The sequence below is a fragment of the Nelumbo nucifera genome, chromosome 1 (assembly GCF_055504915.1).
Source record: "Nelumbo nucifera cultivar China Antique chromosome 1, China Antique-T2T, whole genome shotgun sequence".
NCBI lineage: Eukaryota > Viridiplantae > Streptophyta > Magnoliopsida > Proteales > Nelumbonaceae > Nelumbo > Nelumbo nucifera.
In genome coordinates, this window is record NC_142649.1 from 139,748,540 (window position 1) to 139,771,978 (window position 23,439).

General features: G+C 41.2%; 2 protein-coding genes and 1 pseudogene across 3 annotated transcripts in view; 2 read left to right on the forward strand and 1 right to left on the reverse strand.

Annotated features, from left to right (window-relative positions):
- Positions 1 to 5,598, forward strand: part of LOC104585723 (Transducin/WD40 repeat-like superfamily protein) — a 92,988-nt gene extending 87,390 nt beyond the window's left edge. For both annotated transcript variants that reach the window (XM_088894465.1, XM_010242693.3), the window contains one exon: positions 5,053 to 5,598. In XM_088894465.1, coding sequence (XP_088750591.1) covers positions 5,053 to 5,424 — 372 coding nt within the window. In that variant the 3' untranslated portion in view covers positions 5,425 to 5,598. The remainder of the gene's footprint in view (positions 1 to 5,052) is intronic.
- On the reverse strand, positions 3,414 to 4,663 carry LOC148803901 (putative invertase inhibitor pseudogene; annotated as a pseudogene).
- A 9,373-nt stretch (positions 5,599 to 14,971) lies between the features above and the next one.
- Positions 14,972 to 17,596, forward strand: DFL1 (Auxin-responsive GH3 family protein). The gene is made up of 3 exons (XM_010242694.3): positions 14,972 to 15,549; positions 15,744 to 16,672; positions 16,761 to 17,596. Exons 1-3 carry the CDS (start codon positions 15,206 to 15,208, stop codon positions 17,351 to 17,353), a joined length of 1,866 nt encoding a protein of 621 aa, XP_010240996.1. The 5' UTR covers positions 14,972 to 15,205; the 3' UTR covers positions 17,354 to 17,596.
- Positions 17,597 to 23,439: the final 5,843 nt, after the last annotated feature.

The window sequence follows — 23,439 nt, forward strand, 5'->3', positions numbered from 1 at the left end:
CAGAAGCAAAAACTCTAAAAATCATTGCTCAACTGAACAATGATATAAGTTTGGGCTATCTATCTTCTCCAGCTTATCCATTGAGATTGGGAGATCTTGATTGGGAGGGAGATAAGAGGGGTCTGCGTTTGAAGGAGCGGACATAGGGGGAAGCAGATTGAAGAGGAAAAACCTAGGGAGGATCAACATAGGGTTTATAATAGAAAATAGTGCAAGGGTTGAAAGGAGAGAAACGGAAGAATAGGAGTGCACAGGGGATTCAAGGGAGGGAGAAGAGGAGACAAAGGGGGGTCGAAGCTGAAGAGGTTATAGGGGAAGATAACACTAAGAAGGGGATGGTAGTTATTGATCAACTAGTGGACAGTTAAGTGAAGATTATGAAGTCACTCGGCTTATTCTTTCTGGGGTGGGGGTAGTGAGGAAGGCAATTGAACATCTTGAGAAAAGAATAAGAGAACAATATAATAAAAAAGAAAGCTATTGGGGAAGGGGGTAAGGTGTGTGAGGAAGGAGAAGGGAGGGAAGAAGGAATAGTCGATGAAGAGTAGAGGTAGGTTGTTGTAAATTTAGAGGGAGGGGGTTGAAATTGGAATCCAAAGATGAAGTTGGTATCATGGAATATTAGGGGATTGAGAGAAGAAAAAGAAGAGTGTTAGTAAGGAATGTTTTTAGAATTCATAATCAAAATGTGATGATGCTCCAAGAGATGAAGCTGGAGACATTTGATCTAAGAATGAATAATGAAATTTAGGGGTCTGATAATGGGGAGTGGGTGGATGTGAATGCAGTAGGTCTATTGGGTGGATTGGTTGTCATTTGGGACCCAAGGATCCTTGGAAAGATTAGAGAGAAGTAGGGAGTGTTTTCAATTTCATTCTGTTTCCAAATGGTGGAAGGTGAGTGAAGGGTGGGGGCTTACAAATATTTATGGGGAAAATGAAGAGTGATTTTAATTTAGGAATGGGGGCCGTTGATGTTTAGGGGGTGATTTTTATGTAGCAAGGCAAATGGGGGAATGGCCTAATAGATCCTTTACAAAGTGGTTGTAGGTTCACCTGGACAAATGGGAAATGCCCACCTATATTAAGAAGATTGGATAAGTTTCTTTTCTTAGGAGATTGGGAGGAGCATGTGGAGGAGATGGTACAAGAAGCATTACCATTTTGTATGTTAGATCATAAGCCAATAATTCTTAGAATGTTTGTGGTGAGTTTTGGTCCAAAACCATTTAAGTTTGAAAATATGTGGCTTGACAACCCAAACTTTCTGGAATGGTTCATTTGGACAGACTGGGGGAGGAACTGTTTCTAGGGAGGAAAAGCTGGGGATAGAAAGATTGGAAGCTGAGTTGGAAAAGGATAATTCATGGAGAAGAGGAGAGCTGGAGGCAAAAGCCGAGAGTTACATGGCTGAAAGTAGGTGACAAAAACATTGCCTTCTTTCATGTCTATGCTAGTGCTAATGCTAGAAGGAGGAACTTTATCTCAAGAATAAAAGTGGGGGAGGAAATGGTGGAGTCATGGAATGAAATTCAGGAGAAGGTGGTGGGGTACTAGAAAAACTTGTATACTTTGAGAGTGTGGAGTTTGATGTCCCTTGGGCAGATGCTTCCCAAGAAATTGAATGAGTTCTCAACAAATTATATTGAGAGGGAGTTCGAGATGGGTGAAATTAAGGAAGCCTTAAAAGATATAAATCGGGATAAGGTGCTGGGACCAGACAGGTTCCATTTCTTTTTTATCAAGGCTTGCTGGAAATTGCTACAAGAAGAGCTTGTCTTGATGTTTAAGGAATTCCATAGGGGAAGGTGCTGGAGAGGATGGCTAATGCAATATTGTTTCTTTAAATCCAAAGAAGGATGGTGCTGTGGAGTCGAGAGATTTTAGGTCAATGAGCTTAATCAGCAGCCCATATAAATGGTTACCAAAGGTTTTATCAAAAAGACTCAGAAAATGTTGCATGAGGCGGAGGGAGAGACCCATACGGCTTTTGTGGAAGTAGACATATTTTGGATGAAGTTTTAGTGGAAGTGAGTGTATTGACTCAAGATTGAGGAGTGGAAGAGCGGGGCTGGTTTGTAAGATTGATATTGAAAATTATGACCATGTGCAATGGGGATGGAGAAAGAATCTGGTTTTGGGAAGATGATTGGTGTGGGGTTGGAAATTTGAGTGACTTGTGCCCAAGGCTGTATAGGCGGGCTGAGGCTAAGGTGACTATTCTTCACTGTTATGAGAGAAGGGAGGACAATTGCTCAAATGGGAAATTCTCTGTGAAGTCCTGCTATTTAGCTCTCCGTAGGGACCGTTTAAGTTTAAATCAAGCTGAAGGTGTGTGGGGAAATCTGGTTCCCCCTAGGGTTGAAGCCTTTGCATGGCTTGTGGCCATGGATAGCATCTTGATGGTGGATCACTTGAAATGTAGGGGCTTCAATATGGCTAATATATGTTTGCTATGCAAACAACAGGAGGAAACTGTTCACCATCTGTTTATTTCTTGCAAAATATTTGGATTCATTTGTATTCAGGGTAAGAGACTTTCAGTCAAGGCTCCCTTCGGAGATTTTTTCATCATAGCCAAAGATAAGAGAAAGCAAGGTTGATTTGGAGTTGCATTCTGTTTGCAATTTGCTGGAACATCTGGAAGGAAAAAAACAGTAAAGTTATTGAAGACAAAGCTTGGAATCTGGATGGGATGGTGGCGGCTGTTGGCAAATCTGTTGCAGAATGGGTCCTGGTATTACCTGAATTTAGACAGGTTACCAAAGAGGACCTTGGGGATAAGTTTGGTGAAGTTCTGGGGTTCCAAATATGTCATCTGGATAATATATTTTGACTTGTAATTGAGTTGATTGTGATATTTTAGTTTGTATGCAGGTGTTGCCTTGACACCTGGCTAGGTTGTATCATATTTTTTTTCTTTCTAATGAAATTTTATTTTTACTATAAAAAAGACAAACAAGGCTGGTTGGCATTGTTTATATTGCTTTACATTTGGGTGGTGGTTGAATATATAAAGGGTGGTGACTGGAGCAAGTTCATACTTTGGTGGTTGGGCATTATTTCTTGGGTCTGACTATGATACCGGAAACAATATCATATCTAAAACCCGTATTAGTGCCACATATATATTGGTACTGGATATACTTAAGTAACAGGTAACTATTTTTTCATTTACTTCAGTTAAAAAATATTTTAAAAACCCAAAAACTCAAAGACTTTTTAACCTATCCGTTACCCGTGTTACCCACTCCTGTGCTCGTCTTCTTCCAATCTCCGTCTCCTAGTCGAACATGTGAACAGCCTCCGTGAATTCTATGGAGCACCTCCTGACGTCCATCACACAAAGTAGATGGGTTATATATAAGTATAGATATAAACTACTACTTGGACACCAATGCACACAAATGTGGATCACTTGTCTATAAACAGATGACTAATGATTGAGATCACCCGTGAGGCAAATGGAAACACAGGAGGCAAATTGCTGATGGCCATGGCAATCTCACACAACTAAATGAAATTGTTGCTCTCCTTCGTTAATGGAGTCATTACACCTTCCTCAAACTAGGAGTTACATGTTGAAGCCGATTCCATGACTGCACTTGCGTATACATCAGCACTATTGTAATCCTCAGACTTGAAGTACCTGATCAAATTTCGCAGTGTAGAATTTGCATCAGAGTATAGTTCCAAATAGTCATTTAAGCTTGCTATGGTGCATTAATCATCTTCATTCTCTAACAAATTCTTAATCTTTGCAACTGTGTTGGTTTAATTTTCTTGGGCCAATTGTACTGCAATGACTCCAAGTCCTTGAAGATCTGAACTTCTGCTCTCAGGGACAGCCTAGAGAGAGGTTACACAGAAGTTGTAGCTCAAGTATGGGGACTGTTTCTGCACATGTTCTGCTAGGGGTTAGCAAGAAAAATTGAAAAAACGAACTGAACCGAAAATCCGTTAACCAAACCAGTCAGTTCGGTTTCATTTTGGTATTTTTAAAAACCAAAGGTACTGGTTCGCTTCCGGTTAACCAGTATAGAAAACTGGCACTTAACTGAACCAACTAGTATACATATATTTCATATATTTCTATATATTTTATGTATATTTATGTATATTATATATATTTTTTATACATTTTATATTTTCTATATGTTATAAATTAATAAATATGCATTATATATAAATATATATTTATAATAATATATTATTTATTATTTAAAATGTAATATTTTATATATTTCTAGTTTTTTATTATATATTTATATATTTTTTATAATATATATTGTTAATATAAAAAAACCGAATAACTGATGAAACGAACTGATCAACCAGTTGACCAATCGGCTTTGGTTTGGTTTTGATTAACAGTTTTCTAGAAACTGGTAATACCAGTTCGGTTTCAAAAATAGGCCCATGGTTTGATCCCCTATGTTCTGCAGGTTTGATTTGATTGACCCACTTGGGCCCTTCATCTAAACCATGTCACTGTTTCGTATGAGTTTGTGATAGACTCTCGCTTGACGGAGCTTCTTCGAGGGAGCTCCTTCCTCCCAAAAAATATACCAACATAGGAAATGATATTACCTTTGTCGGGTTCGTTGTGACCAATGGGGGTTGGAACTTGGAGAGAGATGGGGGAGACAAACAGCTAATAGCATCTTAACGACCGAAAACCTTAACGTCTTTCTGTTTTGAAAGGGATACTATTTTTCCTTTCTAAATTAATAATCGGTTGTTTCTGAAACCAGTTACCTGAGATAACCCATATTCACCAAAAGTGATAAATCGGCTATTGATTGGTTAAAGTCTACCAATATGATACCTTTCCGTATCATAGATTTTCCCTTGTTTCATTATCTAATTGACTCCCAAGTATGGTTCATGCTAGCTTTTATTGCCCAATCGTGTGAAATGAGTTCCGAACATCAGTCCAGAATAAATTGCAGTAATTCATTTCTCATTTTTGTCTTTAGCAGATGGCAATTGTGTTTGGATCTAGATATTAACTGAGAATGACCATCAAAGTTGATATTTTCCTCTGTATCAGGTTTATGTGGAAGCCTATACCTGTCCATGTGTGAGATATCACCCTTTTGATCCAGTCTTCATTGCACAGTCACATGGGAACTATATTGCCATCTTCTCGTCCAATCCTCCTTTCAAGTTAGACAAGTACAAGAGGTACGAGAGTCATGGAGTATCAGGGTTCCCCATCAAATGCAATTTCAGTTTGGATGGTGAGACACTTGCCTCAGGCTCTTCTGATGGTTGTATATACTTCTACAGCTATAGATCCTCTGACCTTATCAGGAAAATAAAAGCATATGAGCAGGCTTGTTTAGATGTTGCTTTCCATCCCCACGTACCTAATGTGATTGCTTCATGCGGTTGGAATGGAGAAATTTCAGTGTTTGAGTGAAATATCTCATAATCATCTTGGTCTGTGTTGTATTTATTTGTTTTTTTATTTTATTTCTTAGGGACGGGGTGGGGGAATCGTTTTGTCTAAGCAACCTTTGTTTCTTTTTTTTTTTGTTTTTTTTGGTTGCATTGTCTAACCTGCACTTATTGAGAAGAAAAATCCTTTCCATGATTAGTGGCTTTTCCAGCTATTCTCGGGAGAGGGGTTTCTTTTTGCTTCATGAAATATGAACTATCTGATAGGAATCTACAGACATCCATACCTGCGCCGTATTAGCAGAAATCTGCTTGGATATAAGGTAAGCATCTGCTCTATGTATCAATTTCATTTCACAAGAATCTTGTAAAAAAAGAATGGCCTTAATAATCAGCTGGCTCTACAGCTTCATAGCTTTGCTCAATGTCAATTTCAGCTGGGGCTCGTTTGTCATCCGAGAAATTCACTTATCCGGAAGTTGGTTCAACATAGTTGTCGGTGGGTTACTGTTCTACATCCAACATGGTTCCACGGCGGAGTGTAGGACCAAAAAGTCAGTTTTGAGTCGTAACCTCAGAACATTGGTGATGTGAAATGCAAATCTTCTCTCCAAATGTATGGGGGCAAATATGTCATTTCAAAATCCCTTTCTGGTGTTGGGTTGGTCGTGGAAAGGTCTTCTTTTATTGCTCTTAATGTCTACTACTAGTGACTAGTGAGGCACGTTGGGAGTCCTACAGTAACAGGGAAAGTGGATAGGGAGAATCTGAAATATCGATTCCCTCTTTCCATGATTACTCGGTCTCAGGGCCCAAAACACACGTTCTTAGTCTACTCTATGCCAACATTCGTGGGTCCAAATTACTTATGGCCACATGAGAGTTTTAAACGAGGAAGGGGGAGTCTACAGTCCAAACCCAAGTCCAGGTACTCTTAACCATGATTACTATCTAAAACAGGGATGGTTCTAAAGTGTGTTTATGTTGATGTCTGTTGCCTTTCTTGATTTGATTTTGATTTTGGCTTTGCCTCCGCCTTCCATGATGGCTTTGCATATTGGAGGACGGGACCAACACCAACACCCTCTGCAGAGAAAACATTTGTTCATCCTAATAATTTAGTGGGAGGTGTGGAAGCCACGTGGTGTGAAATCATTTCGTTTTAGTTCTTCCTGGCACTCGGATGCGATAGTTATTATCTAATTATTTTCAACAAAAAAAATCTTAATAATAATTTGAAAACGAAGTCATTTTCTGTAATATCAGAAATGAAATCATTTTTATTGGTTTTAACTCTAGAGGGTGGACGGTCAGCTACTCTATAACCCACAAGGACGTATTACAATATCCAAAATTTCACCATCCCATGTTGCTAGATATAGAGTAGACCTGGCAATCGGGTTGGGTGGGTCGAGTTCGGTTCGGGTCAAGGTATTTCGGGTTGGGTTGTCAAATGCTAGACCCTAACTCTAAATGTTTGGGTTAGGGTTGACTCATGGATCAATTTGGGTCATCCCAAAAATTAATTGAAATTTAAAAAAATAAAAATTTACATGAAAAATATCAAAATTAAAAGAATTAACCTTAAAATTTCAAATATAAAATAAAAGCTTGAATATTTAACAATTTAAAGAGTAAACAATAAAAAGTAAAGACTAAATAGAAAAAAAATAGAGTGGAAACTTCTAACAATGCATAAATAATCACAATTAGACTTGACAATCGGGTCAGCGGGTTGACCCATGACCCAACCCAACCCAATCCAGATTTTTTCGAGTTGGGTCATTTTCACATTCGGGTTGCTAAATATGAGACCCTAACCCTATTTTTTTGGATTGGGTTGGGTTGGGTTGGGTTGGGTCGGATTCACGGGTTGGGTCAACTTTTTGCCAGGTCTAATATAGAGGTACGAAACGATTTCTAAACTAATACTATTGTCTGGTCTGCTGGGAAGATTTCTATGACTAAGCATGTAGTCAACCATCATAGCCACGTAATAGGCACGTGATTTTCACTTAGAGGGAGAGAGAGAGAGAGAGAGGTTTGGTGGGTTGGGGGTCATGTTTTAAGATTCAGGAGGGGTGGCGGAGGTTAACAGCTCGGAGAGGCAATGTTTATCCTCCTCTCTCTGAAATGACTTGTTGAAGTTGAGATTTGAGAAAACGGTGGTAACAAAGAATAATACTACACAAGACACAATCATACATACATACCCCCTGCCATTTCTCTTGGAGTTCAATTGCAGTGTGACACAAGATACCACACCACCTCCCCATTTTTACATGCGTTTGAAAGGGGTGAGAGAGATTTCAACAATACCTCACACATATATACCCAAACTCATACAGAAAACGCATCTCCCCATGTAAAAAATAATCCAATTAAGCATAACCAGACAAGCCAGCGGTTCTTACAGGGGACCATGGTCCACAGGCCCCCTCTCAACTGTTTCTATTGGAAGCTGTTGTCATCCTAACACCCATCTAAAGCCAAGACACAGTTAGATAACCTATTTGCCTATGTTTTCTTTTCCTCTACTTCTGAATAAATGTGCCTCCCACCTTACATGGTCTTATGGTCCCCCTGTTTTCTATCTCTCTCACACACGTCTCTTCAAAGAACAAATGGAAAGTTCAAAGGCAAAAGCAAAGAAAATCCCCTACAAAAAGTTAGCTGAAGACTGCCCCCTCTCCATATGACTGCAATCATCTTCCAAAAGAGGATGTTACTGTGGGGTACTTTGTGGTCAAGCGGGTGTTTGCGCCCGAGGTCCCACCTGTTGGCCGAACTGGCGACATGAAACGATGGGCAGAAAGGTCCTTGTCATACACCCACCCTCTTGGATTGGCTATGAAGTATGAACTCCTTGCCCTAAGTTACCGAGAGCTGCTGTTTTTTTATTAGGGTAACCAAAAACAGCTTGAAAGAAAAAAAAGGAATCTTAGCTTGTGCTTAGTGCTGATTGCAGAAAGATGAAAGATTGGCATAAGAATCACAAGACTTCATAGTAACCCTTTCATTTTAATTTAATATAATCCACCATGTCAGGTTGTCAACTTTAGATTAATGATATCTCTTCTTTCACCAAACGACCATAATCGATGTTAGGTTATCTACCCAAGTATGGTCATCAGTTCCTTCCATTCCAATACTGGCCTCGGGAAAGTGTGCCGACAAGACAGCTAGTATTGGTTCCACTCCACCTTGTGGTTTGTGGTCATTCCTCTAATTTCCCTTTTCTATTTGCTCTTTCTTTCTTTCCTCTGGTGCTGGTGCAGTCTGCAGAGTGCCAGAGTCTAGTCTCAAAAGAATAATTGGTTTGGTGAGGTGGTAATCTTAATTTTGTATCATTTTGTCTTCTTAATTAAGGAAAGTGTACCTTGCAAGGACTTCCTAAGTAGGCCTTGTAGCCACTCTGCTTGTACGAAATTTGCCCAAAACGGGATACCCTCCCTAATGGGATCCGATGTCCTATATCTTGTATCTTACTTTGTAGTTTACTTGATACATTGCCATATGCTTGATAGACAGAAAACAAATACAAATGAAAACCTAAGCCAACTCGATCCAAGATTGAAGATTCAAATGTTGAGAATCTTCCAAAAAGTTGCATTTCTGATTTATGGCTTTCTCCACATACAGATAGAAAAGTGCATATATGAAACTGAGCATGCACCTAGTTTAACTAGATTTCCCATGAATCATGTTGGGTTTTAGAATAAAGCATGCAACATATCGCTTTACCTATCTTATATATATATATATATATATTCTTTCTCAAAGGATGCCAATTGCAATTACAAAATGGTTTGTAGTTGCATACATGAACTTTCTGATGATTAATTTATGACATTAATTAATTAGGTCTACCCCAACACAATACTTCATCATACTTTGGATTCTTAATCATGTTTTCACACTGTGAAGTGATATAATCTGAGTGTCTGATATGTAAAGCCCAACCTCCATGGCAAAAAGAACTGAAATGTTCAGAATTTCTTAGTGGAATATTGTTAGTTGCATTCCCTGGACCGTGTCGTGCATAAAGAATAGTAACCGGTATAAAGATGGCTTTTGATTTTATATATACCATCTCAGTTGGGAACTGTGGATGAGAAGTTACTATAATCATGAAATCTCTAGATAACCTTTCCATGTTATTACTCTTTTATGAAAATAAAAATTGAAGTTTGTATTCAATACTACCACTAATCCTAACCTCTCTTAAAAAGGAAACTAAAAAAAAAAAACAAAAAATCACTGCTAATATCTATCTGTTCAACCAAACCAGCAGAAAAACCAAACCTTAGATCTAGCAAGGTACCCTTGTTTCTCTCATTAAATCTTGTCTTTGTAAGACAAGGAAAAGTATACACGCAAAGACAGTTGAAATAATTCTGGATTCTTCACAAGGAGAGGTTGATTTTATGAACAGTTCCCTAACCTTAGGGGGCACTTGACCGACATGAGTGAGAGAGATCACAGTAAGTAGATGGAGACACTGTACCAACACGTATAGTCATCAACCAGGAGAAAGAAAAGAAAAAAAAAAAAAAAAAGTACCAGACCAGGAAAGCTAAAATAGGGTTAAAATCATTATCCATGAAAGTGAGAGGGGGCAAAAGGAGAGTGAATAATTAAATTTTACCCTGACGAGACAGAAAAATAAGTAAGTATATAAAATGGTTAGATAATTAATTAAGGGATGAACATTCATTACTGTAACCCAAGCAAACCAAATGAAATGCAGCAGCAGCAGCTGAAAGCATGTACATGGCAACTACAGAAATTGTCATCTGCGAAGAAGTTGCATCATAGTGGGTGGGTTCTGGTGAATTTGTTTGATCGATGGGTGCAATAAAAAACTGAAAGCGATTTGAGTTTTTGTAGTATTGGCAACTGTGATCTGTATAGTGCATGAAGTGGAGGACATGACATGATAGCTTTAATAAAAGCTGAGTGACACTTTGGGCTTTGATATGTTGTGGTGGAGAGCATGCATGGTCAAGTCCGGGCAAATCAAGTACCCACCTCACCCTGTTACGTCCCGATACGCGTCCATGTTCATGTATCGGCTTGCATGTGTCGGATGTTGCTTTCGCCCACGTGCCAGCGAGATGCCTAATCCCTAGCTAATGGCTTCTTCCCCTCCATGGCTCCATGGCTCCATGCATGCAGCAATCGCTTATGCAGAAGCTCGCACGTATATGTGCACTACACACAGATGTTTGCTTTTTACTCTTAAAGCAAAAGCATTAGTTGCTGCTTGGTGCAATTTATGTTAGAATAGATCGAATTGAGCTATTCTAACTCCATGATTGCATGAATTGGGTCTCTCCTTTTTCTTGTTTTCCCATTGTTACTATTTAATATTTCTTGTCTCTGGGGTGGGCAATGGTTGAAGCAAAGCAGCAGCATCTGAAAGAAACCATGATTCTTGATTGAAAAAGATGAGAAGTAGAAAACCCACACACACACACAACGAGCTCCGAGGCCTTTTGAAGTGTCAAGGAAAGTAGTCTTAACACATCAAAGTTTGAAAAAAATAATAATTTGAAAGCAAAAAGTGGCATGTGATGAAGGAATAGTTGAGAAATTTTATATTAACTGATTCAGAATTCAGATGTTTAAAGCCAGGAGGCAACTGGAACAATGTTTGGCAGGCGATGTGATTAATGAGGTTATAATTAATCATGGTCATGACCACCAAAATTAATGAAAAGTCCTGCTCCTGCCCCCCATCGATCAGTATCGAAATCTGTCGATCCAGTACTAGTAATAAATCACAAATTAATTGAATAAAAGTGGTACTATGGTAGCATTATCAGAGGCATATATTACTTTCCAGTTTCCATGGTACAGTAGTACTCTCTAGCTAATGGCGACCTGGGATTAGGGCCCATCAGAAGGATTTTGAGTAAACAAATAAAAATCGAAAAGATCAACAGTACTATAGCTAGTAGTTGGTCAAACCAAAACCTTTGCTTACTAGAATAAATCTCAATCTCGTCATCTGGTTTAATTGTTGAATGGCTATATATATATAAGTATATATAGTCCATGTGATCTGGGACATGTAAAAGAACAGTAGTACTCATGCACATAGTGCAGTTTTAACGTTTCACCCATACCTACCTAGCTCATATGTTATCATATTAGAGTAGCTTCTGCAACCCCTTCCCCATATTTATATATATCTTGTACCCTTATTAGCCCACATTTCGCCAGTCTGGCGCTGCAAACACTGCATTCGCATAATATATATTATCCTTGCCTCTCTCTGTATTATTTTGTATTTTGCACCACCACTAGTCAACATTTCAGGTTATTAATTGCTCCATGACCAACCCCCCCCCCCCCCTCCTTTCTTGGGTTTATTTATCTATCTGGTTGTTCCTTGATTAATAACAACAAAATGGAGGTATGAGTCCTGATTGCCTGGGCAGACCCAAACCCCAAGTATGCATACACAGTGGGCTATGTATGTTGGTACCATACCTACATGAATAATGAATGAATGAATGAATGAATGAATTACAGGTCCATACCCACCTTTCTAGGACCTAGATAGATAGATAGATTGAAAGGAGGGATGCACAACTGCACATGGATCGGGTCAATGCCAGCCCATATTGAATTACTGAACAGTACGTTTCTGCCTAAATTTGACTCCTACATTTCCAAGATGCATGCATACATAGATCCTAAGCTCTAAGCTCCATGCTGGGCTATAAACTTACAAAAGTCCAGATTGACAGGGAACTGGGTCAATCACAACCTACCTAATGTGACCATCTACTATATATGAAAGGACACAACAAGTTGTAGGATTTCAGTATCGAAAAGCTAGTTTTGCAAGTAAGAGACTAAAGGGGATGGTGGTAAAAGAAGCAGGATGAGGGAGTTGGCGTACGTTATATATGGAGTAAGAGACTAAGAGGGTTGGACTTGGACTACTGTTTATTATTATATTTATAGTACAAAACTAAATTATTTCAATAAGGAAGGGAATTAGAGTAAGTTGGGATTCTGGGGAACAGGAGAGGAGCAGGGATTTGTACTCTGAGAGAGAGAGGAAGTTGATCGTACTGGGACTATATGTTGTTTTCATTTTTACTTGGCTCGAGAGGTTAAAATGGTAGTTAAAGTCAAAGGTCAAATATATGCAAGTCTGTGAAATGTTCCACGGAGTAGACACATTCTAATGTAGACATTCCCAAACGCACTCGCCCACTCCCTCTTCACCAAGCACAAGGCACTCAAAAAGTCTCCCACTTGAAGCTTTTAATTTTGAGGAGAGAGAGAGAGAGAGAGAGACATTGCCCATTGCTATTACTCATTACCCACCCGCCCACCCGTCCACCCGCCACCCCTCTTTTAAATCTTATCGTTAATCTATTTCTACCACATTACCAAAAAAAAAAAAAAAAAGAAAAATCGATTTGTACAACTACGATTCTGATAGATATACGCTTTGACTGTGTCAGGGCTGGGTGATAGCGAGCAGCTGAAATAAGGGTGGAGAGAACACCAATGAATGGGTGACACGTGACGCACTTGAGAGAGAGAGGGACCAGACAATGGTTAAAGTGAGACGACAAGAGGCGACAGCACCGGGCGGAGGGACCACGTGTGGAGTTGGACGGTCCGAGTCTGAGACATTCCCCCTCCAAAGTCCAAAGTCCAAACCCCAAAGTAAAGTGTGTACAATTAACAATAGAAGCCTCCTTACTCCTTAGTCTTGATCCAGTGAGGCAGTGATCCTCTTCTCTCGTGGTGGCTGTGGCTGACGTACCGCTGACATCAAAGCAATTGCTGGCTCTGGCTGAGTTGGCCTTTCGCATCCCTCTCTCCCTGTTTCCCTCGCCCGTCCTATACTACTCCCCGGTCCCACCATTTATCTCTTGTGGGACCCGGCCCGCATACGCATACTATTCATCCATGATCAGGCAAAGAAAACCCAACGGTCAAGACGCAGGATTAGTATGTATGCCCAAAAATCAATTTTTGGAAGGCAAGCTGTGCAAGTGCCACAGCAAAAATCAATTTTTGGAAGGCAAGCTGTGCAAGTGCCACAGCAAAAAGTCTCACTAACTTTCGTCTTTGCCCCCTCCCCGTCCCAAACCCAAAGTAATTATAATTTCATGAAAAACTACTCCAAAATATTTGAAATCTCCCGTGCAAAATGCAATGTCCCGTCACATTGATTATTGACAAGAAGTACTGCAAATTCAAATTTATGGGCCCTTCCTACGTATTAACTCTACTCCATCAGATCAGATCAATCACTGACATTTTCCCACACCATCGGTTTGACGATGGTGATGGAATATGCCATATGAATATGGATTGGATTGGACCCCATCAGATCAGATTAGATTAGTCACTGACATTTTTTCTACACCATAGATTTGACGTTGATGATGGAACATGGATATGGATCGGATGCCTGTACTGCTATTTTATGCATTTACGCTTCAAGTATACAACTAATCCATCAAAAAATAATGATAAAAAAGTGCACCTTCTTACTTCAATTTATATATCAAACTTTAACCACTTTTTCGACCACATTTGTTCTGACGCTAAATGCTGATCACCAATCCCCCCTCCCTCTTTCAACCTCTCTCTCTCTATATATATATATATTTATTGGTTTTTTGCAGAAAAAAACTATTATCTTCTTTTTTTTAAAGGAATCACATTAGGAAACTATCAGTCCCACGGGCACTAATTCTTTGACTTATATTAATCTTCGATCTCTCTCACCGTGAACCTCACACATCTGGGTTGGGCCGATCCACTTGTCCAACTACACAATTGTCCACAACTCTTTTCTACTAACGAAAAGGATCATCACTCATCTGTCCTTACAATATGGCCCACAGAAAGCCATGAATGAACCTCTACTGACTACTGGTGCCGGCACACCTCATAATATGATATAAAAAATTTTAATCTCACCATAATCATCCCATTATTTTGCAATGGCCAACCCACACAAGTTACAATACAACTCACAATAAGCAACAGCACAAGCTCCTATACTCAAACCTTGGCACGACACATAATCACATATTACGGAGGTTATGGCTTGGTTGTTTACCACTGCCCCTTCCTTGTGGAACAACCGCCATGTACCCGGTGTACTTTACCGCGGCGGGTTTACTGGATATTGCCCATCAATTCCAATTCCCCCTCCCCCTCTCCTCTCTCTGCCCTTTAGACATCCCCAGAGCCAGAGGATAAAACTCCAAACGGTTTCCTTCCTTCCTTATACGACAACCACACGCCCACTCACACGCGCGTGTACAGGAAAGTCAGGAGACAGCATCTCCCCCGATACTACACAACTAAATAAATAAATTTTATATAGTGTAGGTTGCAGCGTAAGAAAAGTCAATATTATATTATAAAACAGAAAAAAAAAAATAACTACATACAGCATATTTACCATATAGCCCTTCCCTTCATCACTACTGTTCCTTCCAAGTTCCAAGTTAGAGAAGAGCTTAGAACCCTTTGTTCTGGTGTTCGGACGAGTATACACTCTGTATAATATATAGATAGGGCATACAGCCACTCTCGCTAGCTCTATTCTATTTCTATATATATCCCCCTCTCGCCCTCCTCCCTTGCCCACCAAACCATCTCACCTCTAGGCTCTAGCTCTTCTCCTACTGCAATTGCCTTTCTCTCTTCTCATATCTCATCAGACTCCGAGTCTCTCTTCCTTCCCCGGCCCACCCATTTATTCAATTATTTACCCTTCTCCATAGTGTTCCAACTTGGAAATTCAAACCATGCCAGAAGCTCCCAAAGTTCCTATAGCCGCGTCGGCAACCCATGACTACGTGATCGACCATAACAGGCCTGATGTGAACCAGAACGCACTTGAGTTCATTGAAGATGTCACCACCAACGCCGATGAAATTCAGAAACGGGTCCTTGCTGAGATTCTCTCTCGCAGTGCCCATGTTGAATACTTACAGCGACATGGGCTTAATGGGCGTACAGATCGTGAGACCTTCAAGAAGGTCATGCCCGTTGTTACTTATGAGGATCTGCAGTCCGATATCAACCGCATCGCTAATGGAGATACTTCACCAATCCTCTGTGGACTCCCCATCTCTGAGTTCTTGACTAGGTGCGTTTTTTGACGTGTCGTGTCCACTCTCTTCATTATGACTTACTACTACTGTTTGACTGCTTGTACAGGCTAATTAAACGGTTCTGTTGTGTTGTTGTGGGTTTCGGAGATAACCAATTATTTGTTATTTGACATGAGTGGTGGCTTTGTTTTTCTTTATAATATATATATATATATATATATATATCTAGTTCGGGAACATCTGCTGGAGAGAGGAAACTGATGCCCACAATTGAAGAAGAGCTCGAGAGGCGATCTTTGCTGTACAGCCTTCTGATGCCTGTCATGGACCAGTTTGTTCCTGGTTTGGACAAAGGCAAGGGAATGTACTTCTTGTTCATAAAATCTGAGGCCAAGACGCCGGGAGGACTAGTAGCTCGGCCGGTCCTCACGAGCTACTACAAGAGTTTACACTTTAAGCATAGACCTTATGATCCATACACCAACTACACCAGTCCAAATGAGACCATTCTCTGTCCAGATTCATACCAGAGCATGTACTCCCAGTTGCTTTGTGGCCTCTGTCAAAATAAGCAAGTTCTACGAGTAGGAGCCGTCTTTGCTTCCGGCTTCATTCGAGCTATCCGATTCCTTGAGAAACATTGGTCCCTTCTCTGCAACGACATCCGAACTGGAGCTATAAACCCCCAGATCACAGACCCATCGGTGAGAGACGCCGTCCTTAGAATTCTCAAACCCGACCCCGAGCTTGCAGACTTCATTGAGTCCGAATGTACTAGGGAGGCATGGCAGGGGATCATAACTAGGTTATGGCCCAACACCAAATATATTGATGTCATAGTGACTGGGACCATGTCTCAGTATATTCCTACCCTGGATTACTACAGCAATGGCCTCCCCCTCGTGTGCACCATGTACGCATCTTCAGAGTGCTACTTTGGCCTAAACCTCAATCCTCTCTGCAAACCAAACGAAGTCTCCTACACCCTCATTCCAACAATGGCCTACTTCGAGTTCTTGCCAGTGCACAGGAACAATGGCTTCACCACTTCCATCTCAGTACCCAAATCTCTGAACGAGAAGGAGCAGCAAGACTTGGTCGATCTGGTTGACGTCAAGCTCGGGCAAGAGTATGAGCTTGTTGTAACCACTTATGCAGGTAAGCTGGCCGGGTTCAGTCTATTTGAATACTATATATTCTCGTAAATCCAACATGACATTCAAGCATGGATTTTGATCTTAAACAGGACTCTATCGCTACAGAGTTGGGGACGTGCTTCGAGTTGCCGGGTTCAAGAACAAGGCTCCTCAATTCAACTTCGTTTGCCGCAAGAACGTGGTTCTAAGCATAGACTCTGATAAGACGGACGAGGTTGAGCTGCAAGCTGCAGTGAAGGATGCTATCAACCATTTAGTGCCGTTCGACGCATCGCTCATCGAGTACACAAGCTATGCGGATACAACGACCATCCCCGGCCATTACGTCCTATACTGGGAGCTTCGTCACGATAGCACAACCCCAATTCCTCCTTCGGTTTTCGAGGATTGTTGCCTTACAATTGAAGAATCCCTCAACAGTGTGTATCGCCAAGGTCGTGTCTCGGACAAGTCTATTGGACCTCTAGAGATTAAGATCGTAGAGACCGGGACCTTCGACAAGCTCATGGACTACGCTATCAGCAGAGGTGCTTCAATAAACCAGTACAAGACACCACGGTGTGTAAAGTTTGCTCCCATTGTTGAGCTTCTGAACTCAAGGGTTCTTTCGAATTACTTCAGCCCAAAATGCCCGAAGTGGGTCCCAGGCCATAAGCAATGGTGCACGCAGAAGCAGAACTGATGTCCTCAACTATTACTTTGGTAGTGATAGTGATGAAAGAGCATGAACGGAGCTGTTTCCATGATCTAAGAAAAAGAAGTCTCCCTTAGAAAGTAGAACCCCCCCCCCCCCCCCCGCGCCCTTTCCCTTAGATTAACTGATCCTTTTTTCTTTCTTCTTTTCTTTTTCTTTTGACTGTTTTTAATTTAGCAGTGTACAAAACAGTTCCAGTTCTAAGGAAGCCTTTTTTCCTTCTTTTTAAAATTTATCTAATCTAACATTTTCTTTTGTTTTATTGGATTTTTTTTCTTCTTTCCAGCCAGGAATCCTGCCCAGCAAACTCTTCTGAAATACAAAATTTCAAATACAAGTATACAACCCCCTTAAGCAATAAGCATAATCCTTATTTTTATATTCACAGGGAATACTGAAAAGCGGACCAACTTTTACCATATAATTAACTAAAGCATCAACAATCACAAAGAGAATGTCTTACTATATTTAACAAGTTTAAGGTGGTTTTTATACGAAAGCTTTTTCCTTAGAGAAAAACTGGTCATCTCTACTTTTCCGGCCACTTATTCTTCTCGCCGGAACGGAAAAGTCGCCGCATTCTTGCGTTAATTCCGATGACCCGACCAGAACTGCCAAATGAGCAGAAGGTTTCTTTTAAGTAAAGAGCAGACAAAGTGGAAATAATTGGATCAGAAACTGTTCCCCTGTTGCTCTTCAGCGAAGAAGCAAAAGAAGCATTATTTTATAAATTCTCAGTATCATGTTTGCTCGTGTAAGAGATTGAGTGAGACCCAGAAAAAGAGATGAAGACAATTTTTGAGACAATCTCCCCTGAAAAAGCTTAAAATTAAAAACATAGGGGCACAGAAACTTTAATTTAAGACGCTTATCTGATTCTGGTCTGATCAACCACCAGAGAGAGAGATGATCATTATATGATAAGGATCATAAATTATTTTTTGAATTATCATATTATGTGTGTGTGTGAGTAGAACCGTACAATACGTGTTTATCGCCTTGTTACCTACGTTATGGGGGTGTCCTCGTTTGTTTCTCCAAGCAAAATAGGGACCCACTCTGCACAGCAATTCTTAATGCAAGGCGAAGAAAACAGGTTAGCCTAGCTAGTTGGTAGTGATGAAATGGCCGGGTTCCAAAGGATCGGAACAATAGAAGTTAACCCGATTGATAGCTTGATAGCTTGATACTCAACACTAAGCTCGCATCTGCTGTTGCAATCTCCTAGCACTGACCTTAACGTCAACCTTAGACAGTCATTCATGGCAACAAGCTGATTACATTAACGGCCTTGATAGATATAAATGAGCCTGGTTTTACGCTAGCTATTGAAATGATAATGGCATCGACCTAACCTCACCTCAACCATTTCCGATCCACGCTCTCAGCTTGTTGCTTTCATAAAAATTTGCCCACGACGACTTCTTACTTCTTAGCTTGTCCACACTACCCACGTTCAAATCGTTCAATTCCCCATCTTCTTGTTAGTGGGGACAACAATTGGTACATAAATCCAAGAAGCGTATCATCCGGAATTTGGAACTAGCTATACAAAATAATTGAAAAAAAAAAAAAAAAGAAAATTTGGAACTAGCTATAAAGCCTTGTAATCAGCAGCTTGATCTTTGATATAATGTTAGTGATTACTGATGAAGGGAAATTTGGCCCGACTTCGCAATCACCCGACACGTGGCAAAAGCAAGCAACTCGGGGCAGCAGAGCGCCCAAAACGAGCACCGAAAGTCCAAGCTCACTACCGAGTCCGAACTCCACCAAGACCTGAGCTCCCTACTGGGAGTCCAAGCTCCCTATTAAGAACCCGAGCTCCCCACTAAGAACCCGAGCTCCCCACTAAGAACCCGAGCTCCCTGCAAGGAGCCCGAACTATCTCGGGTCCTAAGCCTCACAAAGCCGTGACCCGAGCTGGCCCATGGCAGCTCGAAACACTCCCCAAACCGAACTCAAGACATCTCGCTCGCCACTCCAGCACTTCGCTTCCGAAACACCAGACTGACCAAACGTACCTGACACCGAGGACGTCCGTATCCAAGGGCGACGCACCTGACTGATTTGGGATCTGACGCCTGACAGCCGCACTTCAAACGGCCTCCTGCCACCGCCACCTGCCACCGTCGTCACCAGCCGCAGAGACGGCTCCGACAAAAGGAGCAGTGGCGGTTCTGTCCGGCCAGAGGGGATGACATCCGAACTGGCAGGAGCTCAGAGATAATTATGCCCGATCTGACAGAAGCCTGGAAGTGAATGCGCGAGGTGGTTATAAAAGGCTCCCTACCCCCAAGAACGAGGTATGCTAACTTTGCGCTATTTGGCTTATCTTGCCTTTGAAAGATTCTAACTTGAACTTCGGAGCCCTTACGCCGGGTTCTCCCCGGAGCTTCTTCACCCCCTCCGTTTCAGGTCCCCCGCCACTCAGTTCAGAGATAAGATCATTGATAGCTAAGACCGGCCGAATTATGCATCATCAGTTACAAACCCAATTTAGATACATAAAAAAGATGAAGGTGTAATTTCTGGACATACAAGATGAGCCACACCCACACACTATTATGTCATATGTAAGCTGTGCCCAAACATACCAACTAGTACCAGACCAGGTTGGCCCAAGCAAAGCACAGTGTTCATTTAGTAGGGAAGTTTGGAATTGGGAGGAAGAGTACTGGGGGGCAGGAGAGAAACACACTGTGGTAGGATGACCATTGACCTGTAAGCTGTAACCACCATGTGGGGCCGGATATTACATAGTTTTTTTGTTGGTCAATCGTTAGACTGATCGATAGCCCTTTCTTAACTACCACGTCCCAATATCGTTGTCTGGTCATTAAAATTTCCATTAGGAAATCCAATCTATCATTACGTGCCATGCCGGTATACGTAAGTTGGCAAGTTCATAGTATGTGTAATTAGTTTCAAAATTCATTATTCGGAGGTTGGCTGGTGAATTCAACTACCCTAAGGCAGGAACCATTCGATAACAGTAGAATTGGTCGAACCAACTGGTTTATTGCTTTGACTTTTAGTGAATCAGTTATTGAAGTAGGGAGGAGAGAGAGGGGGGGCAAGCTCCTTTCCCTATTTAACGGCTGAATGGCATAATGGGGGTTTTTCAGCCATTAAAGAGCTGCATAAGAAAACAGCCCTAATTAACATTTGGTTTCAACATTAATAATTTAATCAGTTCCCAACATTGTTTGCCATACTTGGTAGGTCCAACACTTACACAGGGACTGTGGGCAGGTGAAAGATTAGCCCATCAGGTACTATCCTAAATGGTCTTACACTTAACCTCTCAGCCCTTAATGATCAAGCACTGCCCGACAAGAGAGGACCTCTCCCTCGGCTGCAAGGAACAGTGCCACACTCTCCACTCACATGGATCCCGGGAATTAAAACCATTTGTAAACATTTTGAAACCGTACATAAATATATATAAATATATTAATTTTGCAAAACAAAATTCCAATGATTGAAAACAACTGCCGGCAGTTTGGTTTCCATTAGAGAGAGTGCCTTTTCCGATCATTATCCTTTGTCCGACAAAGGGGCTGATCCCGTCACTATGATCACCCACTCAGATGAATTCTCAAACTGTCCCAACATACCCAGGTTTTGACCCCCATCTAAGGATCTCACTGATTGGCATATCAAAGATAGCCCGATCCGACACCTAGTGAAATGTCATAATCGAGTCTAGGGGTCAGGTGTAACTTTCCTGTTTTGCCCATCTGTCTCCAAGGTACAGGGCAATACTGGAAATCTGATCTGGTTCAATGATTCAAGTAATCCCATACTGCATGTGCCTTGGGTCTTACCCTGGTGGCTGAGACAGGCCATCCCAACACTTGGTGGCATACCAGTATCAGCCTTGGTAGGATAAATCTCCCCAGACTTATCCAATGGCTATGAACATTTAAAACTAACACGAATCTCTATAAGTGTCCAGTTTTAGGGTCTTACACAGAATTAAACCAAACAACATGAATCAAACATACACTTTATTTATTTCCACTAAATAACAAAAGTACATCAAATCGGATTGAAGCTAAGGACATACAAAACTGTCTAACATCCCCCATTAATTAATTGTTTGGTTGATATATTATAAATTTGCGAGTCCAATGAAGGTAGCTAGTATGCAGAAGATGCATAACATGCATTACTAATACTGACTGGCCTGGGCGGCTGGGCCATAGCTTTGACGACATACGTACATTAATTTGTTTCCTTCTGCTGAGTGCTGATCAAGCAACGCCCTGCAAATTAAATAGGAGAGAAGCAATGTCACAGCTGGGAACTCAAATGGATGGTGCAGTCATAGAAGAAGTATACAATTGGCTTCTTAATTAGGAGTTAGGAGGTGTGGTAAATCCAAAAGCGCTCCTAATTAATTAGTCCTCTTAACACTCACTCTTCTATTCCATGAGCGTGAGCTTCTCTCTACCCACTTAGAAACTGTGATATATTCAGGTTTATGGTTGCACCGTGCACCCGCGCAATTACTGGTTGCCACAATTTTCTACTGTGGAACATGACAGTTCGGTAAAGAGATTGAGAAACAGATATTGGAAGAGATCATTGATCTTGTACGAGGATCGGGCCATTGAAGAAACCATACATGAACATGGGTTCGAACTTCCAAGTTTGAACTTGAAAATTGACCCATATTATCGTAGCCACACATTGAAAACATCTCATCCTCTGTATAAAATTATGCAGGGGGAGATATTCCCAATTCACAGGGGTGGTGTAAAGTGGGTAGGCGTGGACAGGATTCTCGTGAGCAGGGGGATCCTTTTGTGACCAATTCTCACTCAACGCGACTAGCGAGTTGCGACCAGACCACTCCACCCAAGGGCCAAATGGCCAAGTTGACCGAGGATCGGAGTGGTTGAACCTGAATGGAAACGTGGTTCCATGACGTTATTATGAGTTATGACCGAAAATCCAACGGCCTCCTGTCAAGTGTCAACAGCCATTAGTTAATGAGGCAGGCGACTATAGTTAATGCTCTTAATGAGTACAGTCCGCATATATATTTATATATAAATATAAAACCAAGTGCGTTTGGAATTGGGAATTATAAAAAAAGTAAACGAGGTGGCCTACCACTCCCACTCCTCCAGAATCAAAATGACATTTTGATGACCGGTCGGATCAATTATTGGAAGAAGAGATCTTCTTCTTTATACTTATTCGAAACCATCCGATGGTGGGTCCCACTCTTTGTCGTCACGTCACATACGGTCTGTGTTTGTTCAGATTGTCTCATACCTTGGGAGAACATCAACAACTGTGTATCTGTAAACTGTAATTAATTAGAGTCAAAATGGATCTGGTTCGGAAACCATATCTGAACCTAATTGGGATTTGGACAGACCGCACCCTACACCAACCTCACATCCCTATCCCACCGTGGCACCGTGTATTGGGACCGATGTGTGGTTCGCAGGCGTTGTGAGGTTGGTGTGAGGAGAAGATTCGGGGTCCGGGCTCATCTGAACCGGGTTGATGCTCAATATGATTGGGGCCCACACCCCGTTCAAGAGAGGTCTAGTGGGCATGCCTTTTTTTTTTTTCTTCCAAGAAAAACCTAAAACCAGACTGACTTTAAACCGGATTCAGAATAAAAGACGAAAGGCCAGTAAAAAGAGTGCGGAGGGTTTCGCGACAGATTTTATATGGTCGGACCAAGACTACCATCATGATGTTTGTTTGTGGTCTATAAGAAAAGTAACAAATTGAAAGGACCCAGCCAAGCAGCCCATATGACCGGTGCCCATTTTGGTGTGCAGGTACGAGGCAAGTTTAACTGAATGTGTAAAATATGGCCAACACACACTATTTTTGTCCGAGGCAGCGCCTTTATTATAAAGGTGTGTTTGGTAACACATACATTTCAGTTCATCAGGGGTCGAAGGAGAGGGGTCCCAGTCCCATCAGGCTTACCCGCTAAACCCAAGTTAATATTATATTATGTTCTATTGTATATAGCAATCAGATTCCACATGATTTGATTTGAATCTTGGATTCTTATTATTATCTTATATTGGGTCCAT